At 49.1% G+C, this 17,345-nt stretch overlaps 2 protein-coding genes across 2 annotated transcripts; both read right to left on the minus strand.

Moving 5' to 3' along the window:
* Positions 1–8,680: 8,680 nt before the first annotated feature.
* Positions 8,681–9,724, minus strand: P2RY13 (purinergic receptor P2Y13). The gene has a single exon (XM_062499316.1). The coding sequence runs from the start codon at positions 9,710–9,712 to the stop codon at positions 8,681–8,683; it is 1,032 nt and encodes a 343-aa protein (XP_062355300.1). The 5' UTR covers positions 9,713–9,724.
* A 3,356-nt stretch (positions 9,725–13,080) lies between these two features.
* P2RY12 (purinergic receptor P2Y12) lies at positions 13,081–14,115 on the minus strand. Its single transcript, XM_062499320.1, has one exon. The coding sequence runs from the start codon at positions 14,104–14,106 to the stop codon at positions 13,081–13,083; it is 1,026 nt and encodes a 341-aa protein (XP_062355304.1). The 5' UTR covers positions 14,107–14,115.
* Between the last annotated feature and the right edge of the window lie 3,230 nt (positions 14,116–17,345).

The raw sequence follows: 17,345 nt of genomic DNA on the forward strand, positions 1-17,345 counted from the left end.
TGCAGTCACCAGCAAACACCAGGCTGGGGTGGCCAGCCTTGAGTCGGAGGGTTTTACTGACAAGATCAGCTTTTAGGTTTGATTATTTGTACTTTGCAGTGAAAAACATGAAGTAAAAATTTCAAAATGACACTTTAAAAAGAATCAAGGTGTCTGGGGCACAAACACAAAATGCAGATGTGTAATTCCTAACATTGCACCTTCATCAGTTGGACCTGGGTCTGTTGTGCTTCTATCACATCCCTCAGGGGCCACTGTGAGAAAATATATTGGGAAATCAAAATAATTATTGGTATGTGCATGTAGCCACCGCCATTTAAGTCTTTCAGTAATTACAGTCTAACTTTCAGGCACTTTCCTCTGTGCTGAAGCAATTTCTATTTTTTTTGTTTTTGTTTTTTGTTATTTTTGTATGCAATCCTAATTCACATCACAGAAGCCCTAAGAAATCCTTGTGCTCCTGTGTCAGCTGGCACTCTGTGTTCCAGTGCATGCTGCTGCCACACAGTGCTCTGTTTGCTGCTTGCAGCAGCACCACTGCTTGGAGGATGAAGGAAGAGGACACGGACACGGAGATTTTAGAGACAAGTCCAGCCTGGTGCAATGCCCAGACAGTTCCCAGCCCCTCTCAGGGTGGACAGGCTGCTGATCCAAGTCCAGATTCTGCTGCTCAGCACCAGCTGTCCCTTTGGTATGTAACTACCATTTTCTTGAGGAAGAAGCAGAAGCAGTGGTTGCTGCAGTGCCTCATGTGAGGTTCATCGTTGGTCAGAAGTGGAAACCCAACTTCACATAATCGACAGTGCAATGTTTTCATTTCTTATGCTAATTTTTTATGTTGGAAAGGATTAAGACTGCTGAAATGCAGGAGAAATGAATCTTGCTTCCTTCCTCTAGAGTTTTCCTGGCAGCCCTGGGGCTGGTGCCTGCTGCAGCCTGGGCTCCTGCAGAGGGTTTGGAGCTCACAGGTGTGTCAGGTGTGTTCTCACTCAGCTCCAAACTGGTGAGAAGTTACTGCACAGCTCGAGTTCAGAGCGGTAGTCACACCACACGGGGTTTGCTTGGCATCTTCTGGTGCTCACTGGATCAAAGAGGAGGCTCTTTTTGAACTTTGCTTTGTGAAGGCAAGCAAAGAACTGGTCCTAGAACGGGGAGAAGGCACATTCCCTGCCACTGGTTCCTGGCCAGTCCCATCCAGGGCTCTGTGCCCAGGGCAGTGGGAAGGAGCAGTGGCCTCTGGAGAGCTGCTTTGGTGTGGAGCAGCCTGGATGGTGCCAGGTGCTCGTGCCCTGGTGAACCCTGCTGCCCCTGGACCCCTCCCAGGACCTGTGGGGCAGCACTCCCCAGCGTGCTGGGCTCTGGAGCCCTGGCACGGTGCGTGCCAGCACAGGATGGGCTCTGGGCTGCAGGTGCTGGCCCTGCAGGAGCTCTGCCAGCCCGGGAGGGAGCGAGGTGAGACACCCCAAGGGGCTGAGCTGGGACACCCAGCCCTGAGCAGCTGGGGAGGGCTCACGGCTGATGCTGCTGAAACTGTGCTGGTTTTCTGTGCCACCCCCAATGCAAACTCTTGGTTTGGGAGTGTGGGATCCCCTCACACCCTTCGGCCCTCTGTCCCTCCTGCAGTTCCTCTCGGGGCGGCTGTCCCAGGTGCTGCCATCCCTCCTCCCATGGAGTGGGGAGGCAGGAGAGGCTCTCAGGTACCCCAGGGCTTCTGGCCCACCCGCAGAAGGAGAGCAGGGGAAGCTTCTCCTAACCAGAAAAGTGCTGGTGGCTTCCACACTCAGGGCCAGTGCCTGTGACTGAATCAGCAAGATCAGCCAAACGTTGCCTGAGTTTCCTAGTTTCCCTTTCTAAAGAGGGTTGCATAATTCTTTAAAAAGATGGAAAGAAGTGTGAAAAGCTGCCGGTTTGCAGATGGAGCTCACAGGAGAGTGGCTGCAGGCCCTATACTGCACAAACAAGGAATTTTTTCACAAACCCTCAAATCCTGCTGTTGCTCCCAGTGCTCCATAACCAAGAACAACCTTTTCCATGTGAAATCTCCCTCCAAGACAGAGGTTTTTGCAAGCACCTCAGATATTTCCCAAGCTGTGAGACTCATCAGATCTAGTCTGCTCATTCAGAGCTATGTGGTTTTTCCAGTGAACCTGACAAGTTTTAACATGACTTGAACAAAGTATGAAGGAAGAGAACATTTATTCTGTTCATGTAGTGAAGAGAGCTCAAGTTTGCTTTTCTGTATGGAAGGAGGTGAAAGGGAATATAGCACAAACCCTTTTAAAGCAAATCCACATCTTGTAGTTACTGGATCGTACTTTATGAGTTGAGCTCTGTCAGGAAGTCAGTTACTCAAACAATGGACCCCCCTGCGCTTTGAGTTGTATCTTAGAAGGAACGTTAGTAGAAACTGATTTTTTTTTTTGCCACCATGAATGCGATGTACGCGTGAGTAAAAGGTTGGTAAAGGGTTGCTATTTTGAGAACTATTTACACTTTGAATTGACCCAACGTTCAGTTTCTATTTCCAAGTCTGGTTTCCAGCAACCATATCTTAATTCCTGCTTTTTCACCCAAAGGTGAGAACATTCTAGCAGATTCACTGAGCAGCTCATGCAATGGTCAGAGCTCACTTACCTGTCAGCATCGTTGCCTTCCTCTTGTCTCGGAGCTGCATCCCGAGCGTGCCTCAGACTCCTCCAGAACACATCCTGGAACTACAGCAGGCAGCGGAGCTTTTCCTGGGAGAGGGCAGCTGAACGAACCATGTCTGGCAGAAAGATTTTGGGGCTTCCGATGGCGTTTTTTTTGGTGATCCCTGATCAGAGAGTCAAAATTCCCCTGGCCAGGAGCAACTGGAGCAACTGGCTTTCTCGTTCCTGGGAATGACTCACATGCCAGGGTAGGTGAGCTCCCGCTCACTTCCTGGCTCCGGAGCAGCTGGGGAGCCCAGGACGCAGACAGTGATTCACCTGGAGGGGGTTGGTGCTGGGGAGGCAGCTCTACTCCACAGAGCCTGCAGGGTGCCTGTGGAGCCAGGGTGAGCCTGAAAAATCTGCTGGGCAGATGAAAATATCTGCTAATCAAGAGTATCTTGTCAATTATTAATTCGATTATATTTAGATTGTCTTCAGTGTTGTGCTTTGAACTGATCCTTCCTTCTCACGAACAGGTAGGATGGAAGTAGAATGCCAAGTCTGTCACTTGTCTGTCACTTGTCACAAGTCTGTCACTCAGTGTTGAGCTGAAATGACCTGAGTGTGTTTCCTGCCATGGTGCTCCTTAGGACTGACTGAGCCCACTCCTCTGCCAGCCCTGCCCTCAGTGGTCCTGGCTGTACATGTGTTTACAGTCTAGTTAGGTTTCTAAATGGAAATCTATTTACGTATGTTTACAGACTCTTCAGTGCCTTTGGAGCACTGAAATAATCATGGGATGAAATTGGGATGCATTATATTGGGTCTGTTCTCCTTCAGGTCAGTGGAGGAAGAAGTGGGTAATATTCCATATCTACTGCCTTCTTTAAAAGAAGGCAAATTCCCATCTCTCTCACTAAAAATTCAGGAGAAAAAGAAAAGAATAATCTCAGTGCTCTGGGAGCAGTGGCTGCCGAGGCCATTTTCTGTCTGTTCTGCCTGGACTTCTCCCACAGACATTTAAAATTTGTTGTGTCAGTTCTCTGAGGGACTGAGCCCCTGGAGTCCCTGTGCTGAGACTGGAGCCCTGTCACCTGTGCGAGGCCAAGCCAGAGCAGGACCCACGTCTGCCCCCCCAGTGCTGAGCCAGGGAACCTGTGCTAGATCCCACATTTCTGCATGTGGGCAGACTGTAAAATTTCCTCTTGCCCCGGGACCTCTGCCTTGAATCAGGCACAGTCCCTGATCACAGGAGCTGGCACAGCTTTGAAGCCCAGCTTTTGCAAGGCAAAGCAAATCCATGTAGATGAAGCTGCAGGAACACAGATTCACTCTGTTGTTTTCTTTATTATCACAGGCTGCCAAACTCATCCCAGTAGATCCTGACAGCAGGGGATGGTCCCTGCTGCAGGCACACAGCATCCCCTGAGGATGGGGAAAGCTTTCCCTGCAGGCAGGGACAGGAGACTTGGTGAAGCCTTTGCCTTGCACGTGATGGTGCAGGATGGTGCGTGCCAGCCTCCACCTCACCTTCTGTCGGCTGTCCCTCGTGCTCCAGGGTTTGGCAGCTGCCAAACTCCTGCTGGGGACAGGGGAATGAAGCTCACAGGGTGTGGAGGGGTTTGCATGCTCCTGGGACAGTCCCCTGCACGAGGCACTGAGCTCCAGAGCCAGGGCTGTGAGGAGCACAGCTCCTGCATCCCTGCTCAGGGGCACAGCTGGGCTCCGGGGACACATCTGGGCTCTGGGAATGCAGCCACTCCTGCAGTTCAGGCACAGCACCATGTCCTGCCTTCATTTGTGCTGCTGCTTTCTGACACCGCCAGTGCTGGTGGTCTCCCGGGCTGGGCTGTGAGAACCAGAGCAGCAGGATGTGCTGTGGGAAAACAGAGAAGAAATTGAAAGTGAAAACTGAAATGTTTAAAAAATGTAATTTAATTGCTTACAGAGACCCAGGAGTTTAGGGGTTGGCACTCTAGGAGTAGAGTTTACACACCAAAATGGGTGTGTTAGTAATGGTCAATAAATACTCAATAAAATACTCAATAAAATCTGTATCAGAATGGGGGTTTAGTTTATTTAGTTTTTGAATATGGTGCAAAGGCACACTAGCTTTTCTTTAAAACGTCTATTTTGGTGTACCTAAGGCATGCTGGGTTAGAGCCCAGTGCCCTGGCACCCCGAGCAGGCTCCAGTGCAGACGTGCTGCTCGCTGCTCCCAGGCTGGAGCAGGTCAGGACGAGCTGACACATGAAACACTGAAACGTGGGGAGCTCATCGTAAAAACAGCACAGAGAAATGTGAAGGTCTGATGTAAAGAAAAGCTGAAGGTAACCTGTAACTTAACTATTGTTCACATTATTTACAGGCTGGATGTCCCTTCTTGTGTTTTTGATGATTAGAGAGCAACTCTCTGGTTTCATAAGAGCCTGAACAACGTTATTACAACAATTACTGTGTTGCTTCATTCTAAAACGCCTTCGCTGCCATATTTAGCAATGTGAAGTGCAAGGTTATGTTAAAGCAGATTCATCACCTGGGTAATGCACAGGACTGGCTGTTTGTGTTTTTTAAGCAGAAAAGTGTCAGCAAGATCAGAGCTTGCAACACGGGGAGGATTCTGCAGTGTTCCAGCATCAGATTGAAGGTGGAGCTGCTTTTGTCAGGGGAAGAGTCTTGGCAGAGCTGGCATTTCCCCTTTCCCTTTCCTGAGGTCGGTTGCTCCAGTCACTCTGTGATGCCTGTCACTAACAGAGGAGGAAAGTACCTAATTAAGAAGTGGCTTTAAAAGCTCAGTTATTTTTCCCTCTGTGCTCAGGTTCCTCACTGTGTGCTGCTATCCCTGTCCCTGGATACCTGTATATCCCTGGAACCTGTAGCTCCAGCCCTTGGCTGGCTGATCCAGTCTGTGGGCTCAGGTCTGTCCTGGTGCCCTCAGTCGTCCCTGTGGTGCCCTGCTGGCTCTGTGCATGTGCCATCATGTGGGTCAGAGCCTGGCTGCTTGACTTGTCTGCCTAGCTCTTGTTCAGGATGCAAATCACTGCTTTGCATTTCTAATTAATTGAAGCACTGCTGTGTGTTATGGGAGTTTTCTGGGGGAGCCTGGATGGGGGGATATCTGTAGCTGTGCCAAGGGTCAGGATATCTCTGGAGAGCAGTTTGTGTCTGGGCACTCAGGAATTACCAGGTGTCCCTCAGGGCAGAGGCAGTCCAAAGACTGGAGGGTGCATGTGTTAGGTGAAGGTATAAAATACTTCCTTTTTCTGGAACACAACTGAAATAAAAAAACTTGTATAAGCCTCCATGCACACAAATGAATGATTTCCTATTAAACTGACCTGCTAAGTGGCCTGTAGGTCCCTTTCCAGGAACCCCATGACCTGCAGAGATGTTAAGGACAATTGTCAGTACATTCTGTGTGGAGCTGGCCCATGGGAGCCTGGGACGAGGATCATTTCTGCTCATGGCTTCAAAGCCTCATGCCAGTTTTCAGTTTTTGGGCAGTCTGGAATGAGGACAAGCAATGCAAGGGAACATTTGTCTTTGGAAGGGAGAGCCCTGCTGCTGCCCCATGGTGTGATGGGCTGGAGTGGGCACAGGTGAGGTGGGAATGTGCTCATGTTTGCTGCCCTGCCCAGCTGCTGTGTCAGGTCACAGCCAGGGTTCTGCTCAGGGCAGCACCAGAGCATTCTAGGTGGGTTGGGAGACAAATCAGGTTTGGAAAAATGGTGACTGCTATATTGAATATGCTGGTAAACTTTGCTGAATTCCATAAATCCCTTGGGTGTACTGAAGGAATCTGGGAAGGAAGGAAGGAAGGAAGGAAGGAAGGAATCTCCATGGCACACTGCTGTGCTCCCTGCCTGGGCTCTGGGCTTCTTGCCAGGGGAGATCTGCTGTCCAAACACAACTCTGTTTGATCACAAAAACAAAATACTGCTTGGGGTACTTCCTGAAGCCTTAAAAAACAGAGACCTAAACCTTGAGGTATTTTAACTCTTGTGATTTTTACTCCATCTGGAGGCAGAGATCTGAAACTTGGTAGAAAAAACGTGCAAAATCCCAACTGCTAGAATTCAATTTTTCCCCTAGGTGCTTCAAGCAGGTCTTATGTCCTTGCTGTCACCTTCACTTCTTTGCTACAGAGTTTGGTAGCTTTGGCTCCCTTTTACCTACCTAAGAATCTGAAAAACAGATGATTAAGACTCCTCAGAAACCTTTGGCACACCCTTCATTTAAGGACCAACTCATCCTATTTTGTGGTTACACCCACCCTAACACAGAGGCTCTCAGCAATGAGCTGCCCTTGTGTGTGCACAGTGCTGGATGAGCCTCGATCACAAGCAGATATCAGAAAATAAATGTCTGCTCTTCAGCATCTTCTTAATTTCTCAGTGGCACACTGCTCTGTGGATGCAGAGCTGGATGCAGTCAGGGCTGGGAGTCCTTGGGACATCTGTGTTAGCTGTGCTGGTGTGATCAGAAGGAACAGGGAGGACTGGGATGGAGAGTTTCGTCCTGAATTCCTCCCTCACACACCAGATTTGGAAGCACAGGTTTCAGCGGGTTTTCAGCTGCTTTGTGGAAGGTTTACAGACCCTCTTGTCCCAGGGTTTAGCCCAGGCCCCTCTGTTAATTGTCACGCTGTGCCAGCAGGTTGAGAGGAGCATTTCCAGCCTCATGTATGTTCCTCTGAGCAGTTACTAAAGTGCTGACTATTTCAGCAGCTAAGAATTTATTGTATTTACTTCTCCTAAAGGAGCAGAGGTAATCCTGTTAACAGTGTATTCATGTGGGGAGAGCCTTCAGTGCAACAGCATTTAATCCAGGAGGTAGACAATGCCTGAGATAGCACTGATTCATTATTAGGGAAATTCAGAACCACTTGAAAGCTGATTGGAGATTAGTTCACTTTCCAGCTAGGAAGGGTGTTACAGCTGTGGAAGGGATGTAACATGCCTGGTGAAGAAGATGTAGTGGGTAGAAGTTGCTAAATAAGACATACATCTCCACATGTGGCAGAGGCTGGGGAACCCCAGAGGCAGATGTAATTAATGCACAGCAATCTAAAACAGCTTTGAAAAAATCAAGCTGTAGGGAGCAACCTGCTGGATTGGATTAGGCTGCTGTAAACAGTGAATTTCTAAAAATAGCAGTCAAGTAGGGATCGACGTGTCTGGCACATGTGAGAGAGTGCAGAGCTGGAGGAGAAGGGATGGTTGGGGATAAGGGACACTGCTGTCTCGAAATAGTGACATCAATTCCAGAATTTTGGATTAGAAAGTAGTTTCTGTGCAGGCAGTCCCTGTGGGACAGCCAGGGGAGAGCTCTGTGGGTTGGGAGGGATTATCTGGCTGGGGAGGCTCAGGAGTGTCCCCTGCTCCCTCCTCTTGGCCTGTCCTTGGGAATGGGAAGGGTGAAGGTGCCACCAAAGGGGACCTCTCTGGGTGCTCCTCCCTGGCTGAGTACCCCCTGGCTCTGGGGTCCCTTTGTTGGGCTGCAGCCCTGGGTGCTCTGCTGTCCTGGGGGAGATTGGGGTATTCCAGCACTGTCTTCCACCAGGGTCCTGCTGGGAGCAGAGAGGAAGGGTGGTGAAACAGTGTGGGAGGCAGGAATGGAGCAGGGATGGGAAGGGACCGTGTCCTTCCCTCTGTTCCTCCTCCTCCTTACTCTGGATGTGCAGCCAAGCTGACACTCAGGGCAGGAATTACTGACAAACACAGTGAACAGCTCTGGGGCTCACTCCCAAATTCATCTGAATTGCCCTTGGGAGCAGCTGGGGCCAGTAAGCTGCTCAGGTGTTAGCAAGTGAGCTGTTTTAGTTTAAAGCAGATAGAATTAACCAGTGGATTGTCCTAGACAGCTCGAGCAAGAGGCTTTTACCCATTAAGGCTGTGCAGTGAGTGTTCATAGAAAATCCATTTTGCTGCATTTATTGACTATTAATATTACTTGGCAAACACCCTTTTTTGTTCTTCAGGAGAAGTAAACCAAACTGTTTTTCAAGTTCTCTATGAACATGCAGAGTGGAACGTGCAGCTGCAGAATCAGGACTCAGTAGGAGACACCCGCGTGTCCAGCTCGGTGTTTGGGGTGGTCTGGACTGTTCTCTGCAGAGCCTTCACCCTCCTGCACAGCACCTTCTCCACAAAGGGCTTGCACAGGAACAGGTAGATCAGGGGGTCCATGCAGACGTTGGTGGCTGCCAGCCAGAGCGTGCTCTCCTTGGCCACGAAGAGCTGGTTCTGCAGGTGGCAGCCCATGTGGCCACTGGTTTGGCTCAGAGTGTAGGGCACCCTGCTGAAGTGGAAGGGGGCAAAGCATAAGAAGAACACGGTGAAAATGATGAATACTTTCCCCTTGATCCGTTTTTCGCTTCTGTTGTATTTCTTCTGTGTTTTTATGTAAGACTCATACACCTTTTTGGCAATAATGACATAAAACAGCAACATGAGGATGAGGACAGTCCAGAAGATGAACTGACAGATGTAGTTGACAGCCTCGTGCCATTTGAGCCCGAGGTAGCTCTTCAGGGAGGCACACTTCCTCACGGACTGCGGCGTCGCTGCCTTGTTGGACAGGATCATGTTGGGCAGAGAGAGAACAAGGAAGAAGAGCCAGACGAGACTTGCCAGGATCTTTGCTGAGGTCAGATTTTGCACCCAGAACTTCCCAAAAGGTCTCACAATCTTGAGAAATCTGTCGAAAGCAATGAGCCCCAGTAGCACTATGCTGATGTACATGGTGTCATAGAATATCACGGCTGAGAAGCGACAGACAAAGGCTTTGAGCTGCCAAGGAGCCAGGCCAGAGTCTGTCAGGATCTTCAGAGGAAGCATCAGGGTCATTACAGAATCAGAAACTAAGATATTTTTCAAGTAGACAATGAAAGTTGATGTGCTTGGGATGTGGAAGAAAGCCCAGCAAGCCAGGCTGTTGAGCACGAGTCCCAGGAGGAAGATGAGGGTGTAGAGCACGGGGAAGAGCAGGTGGGTGATGGTGGTGTCACGGGGGCATGCTGCAGAGGAGGGGGCTCCACTGGTGTTACCAACTGTGCTCGTGTTTGCGGAGTCTCCCATCACTGGGAACAGACTTGGGTGGAAAGGAGGGAGAGAACAGAACGCACAAGCTGTATGTAGTGTTACATGGTCCTCACAGTGACAACAAGTTTGCAGGAATAAACACAAAGGCTGAGTGTGTGTTAAACAGAACAGCCAATTTCTCTTCTGGTTCATTGAAAATCTAAATATTTGCTGAAATTTAAATTGTTTATAAGCTAACATGCACTGAAGAGTTATAAAAAGGTTCGTACTTATTTTGGAGGCCTAGGGCAATGCCATAGCAGAGTATAAGAGCAGACTGCCTGGAGCACTGTAGGTCTTTCCATGGAAAGGTATTTTAACATTGAATAGAAATGTTAGAGCCCTAAAGCCAGCCACTTCTGGGTAAGTGATTTATGGTAATTCTTTCCAAACACCTACTGTTTTCCTTTCTCAGCACAGGTTTAGACAGTATTTCCAAGGTCAGATGCACATAGGGGGCTCCCAGGCCTGAGCACCAGCTGCCCCATCACACCCCCCAAAGCCCCCCCAAAACCCTATCACACCCCCAACACTCTGACAGGACAAGTACCTGGACAAACCTGCAGAATGGGCCTCTGTGCCGTCCCTGTCTCATCCGCTGTTCCTCTGCCAGCAGGAGCCTCGAGCAAAGGGTTAGGAGTGGGGAAATGTGTAGAAAGATGAGACTTTTGCTGTTGGTGTGTGGTTTCCTTCCTCATTTTCACGCATCGCCTGACTTAAGTCGTATTTGCTATTGCTTTTGTCTCTTCCCTTTGCCCTGCATGAGAAAGCACCCCATCTTCTCCTAAACTAGAAAAGGAAACCTGGCCCTGTCTCTCAAGGCACTTTTCTGGGTTTGTGTGTGCGTGGGACAGACCTGCTGCACCTGGACTGCAGGATGAGCAAACACAGAGTCCAGGGTAATGCTCCAGTGTAGCTCCCAGTTGTTGTTTGTGTGTGAATCCCACGTTCTGGATGGAATTCTGGATGGCACCATGCACTGCCAATGAATTACAAGGGTCTGTTCAGAGCCTACAGTGTGTGCTCAGCTCCAAAGACACCAAGGTGCTCAGGGGCTGCCTCTCTCCCTGCACTGGTGTTACTCACACACAAAGCTGGGCTTTGGGTTTCCAGAATGGATTCCTGGGGTTTTTTTTGCACATGTAGCCAGGGGATGCACTGTGCTGCTTACAGCCACGTTCTGGCCCTGGCAGGAGCTCTGCTGCATGGGAAACTGTGGATTGATGATTTGTTTGTTAGGTGTAACACTGGAATTGGGTGCATTTCTCTGTGAACAGAGTTGTTTGTTGGGTGTAACACTGGAATTGGGTTCATTTCTCTGTGAACAGAGCTGTTTGTTGGGTGTAACGCTGGAACTGGGTGCATTTCTCTGTGAACAGAGCTGTTTGTGTAAGTTTTTTGCTGCCTGGATGTGACAGCTCTGGCTCAGGGCTCGCTGCCATGTGGGCAGGGGCTCCTGTTCAGGCCATTTCCCAGGGTAGGTGTGGATTGCTCCATGAGCTGCTCAGGCTGCAGCTGTGGCAGGGAGTTTGTGCATCAGTGCCTGGAACATTGTGGTTAATGCAGGTGCTGGTGTCAGTGTTAAATGGCTGCTGAGAGCAAACAGCCTTGAGGATGGCTGGGATTAGGTCACCCTCAGCACTGTCACCAGTGTGACTTGTCCTTGGCTGGCCAACCTGCCTTCTGTTCATCCATAGTGACCGGGAAAGGGTGGCACAGTCCACTGCAGTGCCCCAGGACTGATGTCCCAGGCAGTGCCTTCCGTGTTTTCTCCCAAGCTGAGCTCTGGGTTCTGTTCCCAGCTGTCAGAGAGCAGGTTCCTCTGCACACCCCACGGTGGTGCTCTGGGGGCCAGGGGTGCCTGCTCTCTGGGCAGCTCACCTGGTCAGGGAAAGCAGCTCCTGGATGATTGCCGCTCTCTCTCCACGTGTAGGTGCAAAAAATGTGTGGAATGAGTACTGGGTGGGAGGGGGGCATTTGGCACTTCCCTCCCTGGGCATTAATGGGAACTGACCTGGCCTGGGACCTGTGGGCTGGTGGGGGAGTGCTCTCAGGGGGGCTGGGCATGGTTTCCAGGGAAATCCTGGTGTCCTGTGCTCTGGGGTGGACGCCAGTCCCCGATGGTATCAGCTGGAGCAGCACCAAGCAGTTCGTGGCAGGTGAATTCATCCAGCAGCTGATCAGAGATGCACAAACCCCATGGCAGAGTGTGGCAGTGAGTGAGTTGCAAGCTGCCTTCTTTCTCCTTAGGAAATTGGGTTTGGGTGCAAACTGGGGGTTTTGGGAAGAGCCCTGGCAGGCAGAGACACGTCCTGGGAGGGTGGCTTAGGCAGGAGGAGCTCCTGTGTGATGGGGACACACACTGCTCAACTGGAGCTGTTTGCAGTGCTGATAAGTGAACCACAGCTCATTCCAATAGCCCACAGTCTATTTAACATGCAATGGCTGTGATCCCTCAAAATGTCATCTACTTGAAAACACTTCCCTGTTTTCTTTTTTTTTCAAGTTTTCCAAGTGCAAAAAGGGAAGTGGTTGAGCATTTTGGATAGTGCAAAAAGCTGCCCTTGACCACCAGTAAAGGAGTTACCATGAGCCTGTCTTTCTCCAAGATCTCAGTGGATGTGTTTGTATGTTTTCTAACATAATGTTCTCTGTGAAAATATACAATTTTATTTATTTATGTAGCAAGGGAAAATATTTGGGGATTTAATTAATCTCAAAATAAGCCTGATTATGAAATAATTTCCTCTGACATACAACTATTAATTATTGGTCAATGGATTGGGAACCGCAAGCATACAATGAGATAAGCAAAGTGTTACTCTGTTACCAAAAATCCGCCCAAATGTTTCCTCTTCATCTGGCCTAGGTTTCTGTTTGTCTGCCAGTTGCATACAAGGTGACAACTCCCTCTGTTGAAAAATCACATCTACTGTGGATTTTATCTGCATTTCTCAGGTCCTGTGTTATCATGGACTTTACTTTGGCCCAAGTTTAGCTATTTCTGCAAAATCTTTATAGTTCATTATATCATCTGTAGCATTTCGTGATTGTGTCTTAAGTTTTTCCTCACAGTTCCACCTTTAAGTTCAGACTTCTTCCCAGCAGCTCTGGCAGGTGTGGAGGTTGGGGTCAGGGGAGCTCCTGTCTTGCCAAGGGTGGAGGTTGGGGGCGAGGGTTATTTCAGGGTTCCTCTGTTATTTCAGCTTTCTGTTTTTGCAGGCAGTGGTTCCAGGGTGCTTGTGCTTCATCTGCAGGACTATTTCTAAAGAAGTCAGTGAGGTTCTGGATGCTCCTCCGGGGTTTGTGTTCCTGGCACCCTCAGTAAAGGTGTGTGGCCAGGCAGGGGTGTGGAATGCTGAGGTCTAGAGCGGTGTCTCATCAGTGTCATCCCCCTCGTTCTGCTCCTTTGTGTGTGCTCCAAGTCCCGACACTGCTCTGTGCTTGCACAGCATGTCCAGCAAGGATTTCCTAAATGATTTGCAAAGGAAAAAGTATATGAATGGATCCAGGCAGGCATTGAGAGATGTCAGCCACAGCGTGGTCTCCTTCAGGTAGAACAGGGTGTTCTGGGCAGAGCAGTCAAACACATCTCTCGTTTGGCTCAAGGTGTAGGGGATTCTGGTAAAGTGGAATGGCACAAAGCAAATAAAGAACACAGCAATTATGATGAAAACCTTGAGATTGACAGTCTTTTTGGATGTCTTTCCTGTGCATCGTGTCCTTTTGTAGGATTTGTACAGCTCCTTGCTGATGAGGATGTAACACACCACTATGACTGCTAAGTTAACCCAGAAGATGAGCTGACAAATGTAGTTTACAATTTCATGCCAGACTAAGCCAAACTCTGATTTCAGGAGAGCACACTTCCTTACGCTCTTGGGTGTTTTCTTCTTGTTATTTAAAATCATGTTGGGTAACGAGAGAGCAAACATTGACACCCAGATTGCTGTGGACAGGATCTTGGCAGCTAAAAGGCTCCGTGGGGTTGATGTCCTGAATGGTGATGTGGCTTTCTGATAGCGATCAATCGTGATCAGACCAAGAAACAGGATGCTGATGTACATGGTGAAGTAAAACACAACCTGGGTGACCTGGCACACAAACCCTCGCAGGACCCAGGACACCAGCTTTGCATCACTGAGGATTTTAAATGGAAAAGTCAAGATCATGAGGAAGTCAGAAATTACAGTGTTCTTGAGGAAGATGATGAAATTGGATTTACTGGATATTTTAAAGAAGACCCACATTGCCAGGCCATTCATAGTGATCCCCACCAGGAACAGAAATGTGTAGAGCAAAGGGAAGATGACTTGGGTGATCCTGCTGTCACTGGTGCAGTTGCTGTCATTCCTGGAGGAGCTGAATTGGGCTGTGGCTTTCACTTGCATTGTGGTATTCCCTCTCCCTGGAGAAACAAACAGAAAAAAAATAGAAGAAATTGAGAGTTTTATCTGTTATGAGGCCTCAGCCTTTTCAGTCAGCTTTGAATTGTTGTTTTGTGAACCAATGCACTGAGTTGGTGGGGCCCCAGCTGGGCCAGGACACCTCTCAGGTGTGTGGGGCTGCAGTTGTTCCTGTGGCTGTGTCTCTGCCTGGGCTCTGCTCCTGTAAAACACTCAGTGTGCTCCCAGCTGATGCACAAATCCCTGTCTAAGCTCCAGTTCTTCCTAGAAGGCAGAAACAATTGGTTTTTGCTTTGCAGAATGAGGCAGGTTCATGTGTTGAGTGCAGTCCTCTAGGAACAAGCCCGTGGTGCCCCGGGAGCCGGGGCAGGTTCCAGGAGCAGGGGGTGCTCCCTGGGCACAGGGAGCCTCTGCCAGGGGTCCTTGGCAGCCCCTCCAGCTCTTCACCATGGGGCTGGGCAGGAGAGCTCCCGTGCAATCCCTCGGAGCAGGCAGGGCCAGCAGGAGCAGCTGAGCATCCCAGGGCTGGGGCTGACACCCTCCTCTGCTTTCTGAGCCAGAACCAGCTGCAGATTCCAGATGATGCATTGTGAGCTTCTGCTTCTGTTTTCTGCAGAAAAGAGAGAGAAATGAAATTATAAGAAATAATTAGCAGTTTGCTTCCTGGCTTTGACTGACTCCCAGAGGCACTGTTTGTAAAAGGAGCAGGCATTTCTCAGACTGTGCAACTTTTCTGAGCACAGAGCTGCTTGTGAGTCCTAAGTGTTATTTCTGTACACAGCCTTGTTTCTTAAAACTTCTAAAGCACTTGAAAGAAACAGTGATTTGTTACTTTGGAGAAGGTTATTATTGAAGGAAATATTTCTTCCTTATGTAACTTGTAGAGCAGTGCTTCAAGTTTTTAAGCTACTTACAGTAAATTAACATTATATGATATGTACACAAAATTGAAAAACTAAATATAAACAGTTACAATGAAATAAGCCACACATATTTCGATTTCTTTGGGATGTGCAAGACAGAACTTTAGGAGTTGCATCGTCTTTTAAATGGATTTGTATATAGCAAGTGTAACACAGTTTCTAAAGGTCTGTCTTCTATTTACTGATCTGCTGCAGAATATTGATGCAGGGGGCAGTTTGGAGGGGCATCCATTTGCATCCTCTGACTCTGTCCTTGTAAATGCACACAGAATTCATAAGAGCAGATTGCATTTTCCCTGCTGTGTTTTTACCCCACTCTGCAGTGACTCCCTTTGGCACTGTCTGCTCCCTGGTGACAGCCACGGGAGATGTTTTGGGGTCAGAGCTGCTTCTTTCCCCTCAAGTCCCGCGGGTGATGCCAGGGCCAGGCAAAGGGACTTCACTTGTGTCTGCTCTTTCCAGGATGAGTCCTGGAGCCACAAGAGTCACCAGGGCATGATCCTGCTCCATGGTGTGGGCAAGGAGCGTGATGGAGCAAGGCAGCAGCTGAAGATTACCAAGGTCATCCTCAGAATCCTGAACAAGAAAAGCATTGCAGAAATGGGTGGTGAATGCTCTGACTGCTGTTGGAACACTGGGAGCTTAGCACAATGTCTGGAGCCATGCACATCATCCCATCACTTGGTTTTCCTTCTCCTGGCAGTCACTGGGAGAGGGGCTGAGCTGCTGCCCTGCCCCGTGGTGCCTGGGGGTGACCAAATCCCATTTTCCATTGCAGCACCTGGCTGTGAGCTCTTGTGTTGGGCTGGAGCCTGGAATGTGAGGGATCCCTGTCCCTTTCCCTTCTGGCAGCACTGAGGGAGACTGCTGGCAGCTCTGCTGGGCGTCACCTCTGCACTGGGATCACCTCGCAGTGCCTTTGACAGTGTTTCACGCTCTGGTGTATCTGTCCCAGTTATAAAGGAAAACTGGGACAAGTAGGGTTTGTCTAGTCATGAGCAGAACTTACTAAGATTTTATTGTCTTTTAAATCCATAACAGTGGAAACATGCTAGGGCTCCATTAAATATAAAATTACTGAGGTAGCCTTTTGTATCTGTTCAGTTGAGGATGAAGGACAGAAGGCCAGGAAGACCAAACCAGAGGCATTTCCTGCAGACCATGTTCACAGAGCTGCAGCAGTTGTCCTGCTCTGATCAGCACCAGGTGACATCTCAGGCAGTGTGGTGCCCCTGCTGTACCTGGGAGCCCTCGGTCTCTCTGGCTCTGGACCTTCCTGTTCCCTGACCTCCAGCGATGTCCTCGAGCAGGTCGCTAGCTTTGCCTCAGGAATGTCACCCCACCTGCCCTTAGCTCCCACATCCAGCTCACCCCTGATCTCACTGAGCATCAGTGGACTTACAGATTTTGCTGTACAGGTGGGCAGAGCTCATTTTGGGGAGTTACGTCAGGACAAAGGTGTAGCACGTTTTCTATGAAGCCAGAAAAATGCTAAGACTGCAAATTCCCCAGATTTGATGCCATGTGCTTGTATCTGTTTCAGTTTCCAGTCCTCTGATACAGAATGCTGGGCACTTGCCCATTCTGTTGTACTGTTACAGTTGTGGAGAATCAATACATGCATTTTATTTTTGAATATTTCAAAATTAATAAAGTTCTAGATTATTTTAATACAAAGAATTTTAGGATGAACATTGCTGTTTTGGACTGAACCATCATATTACTCAATAACACATCTGATAGCCTTGAAATACTGTGGATTTCTGAGGAGTAGCTCTGAGGGATGATTTTTTTACTTTAACTATTTATTTAGCTTCCTCTTCTCTTTGTTCTCTAGTGAATAGTGAATTGCATTTTTGTTTGCCACACAGTTTATCCTTTATTTATTTATTTATTTATTTATTTTTGCTCCTGTTTTAGATGCTTAACTTGGGCATTACTTTCAGTTTGTTATTTGTGTGTGTGTTCTCAGCTGCTGAACGAGCTGAGCGTGGTGGAGGCTGAGTTGTGTGTCTGTCTGCACCGTGGTGGTGCTGCACGCCTGCCTGCTCCTCAGCTCCCAGCAGACCTTCCCAAGGAGTGCTTTTGGTCTCTCTTCAGCAGAAAAAGCCTCTGTGTTCAGGTAGCAGGTGTGGCAGTGCTGCTGGGGGCTCAGGTGAGCTCAGGGCAGTGGGAAGATGATTCCCTCCACAGCCTGTGCCCCCCTGCCATGGGCTGCTGGGACCCTTTGGAGCCCTGGCCAGGGAGGGGCTGTGTGTCCTGGTCTCCTGGCCAGTGACCCCCTCTGCCCTGGGCTCCCTG

This window comes from Cinclus cinclus, chromosome 10 (assembly GCF_963662255.1).
Source record: "Cinclus cinclus chromosome 10, bCinCin1.1, whole genome shotgun sequence".
NCBI lineage: Eukaryota > Metazoa > Chordata > Aves > Passeriformes > Cinclidae > Cinclus > Cinclus cinclus.

Bases quoted from the DNA above. Each gene is read 5' to 3' on its own strand.
- P2RY13 (XM_062499316.1), bottom strand. From the start codon at position 9,712: ATGGGAGACTCCGCAAACACGAGCACAGTTGGTAACACCAGTGGAGCC.
- P2RY12 (XM_062499320.1), bottom strand. From the start codon at position 14,106: ATGCAAGTGAAAGCCACAGCCCAATTCAGCTCCTCCAGGAATGACAGC.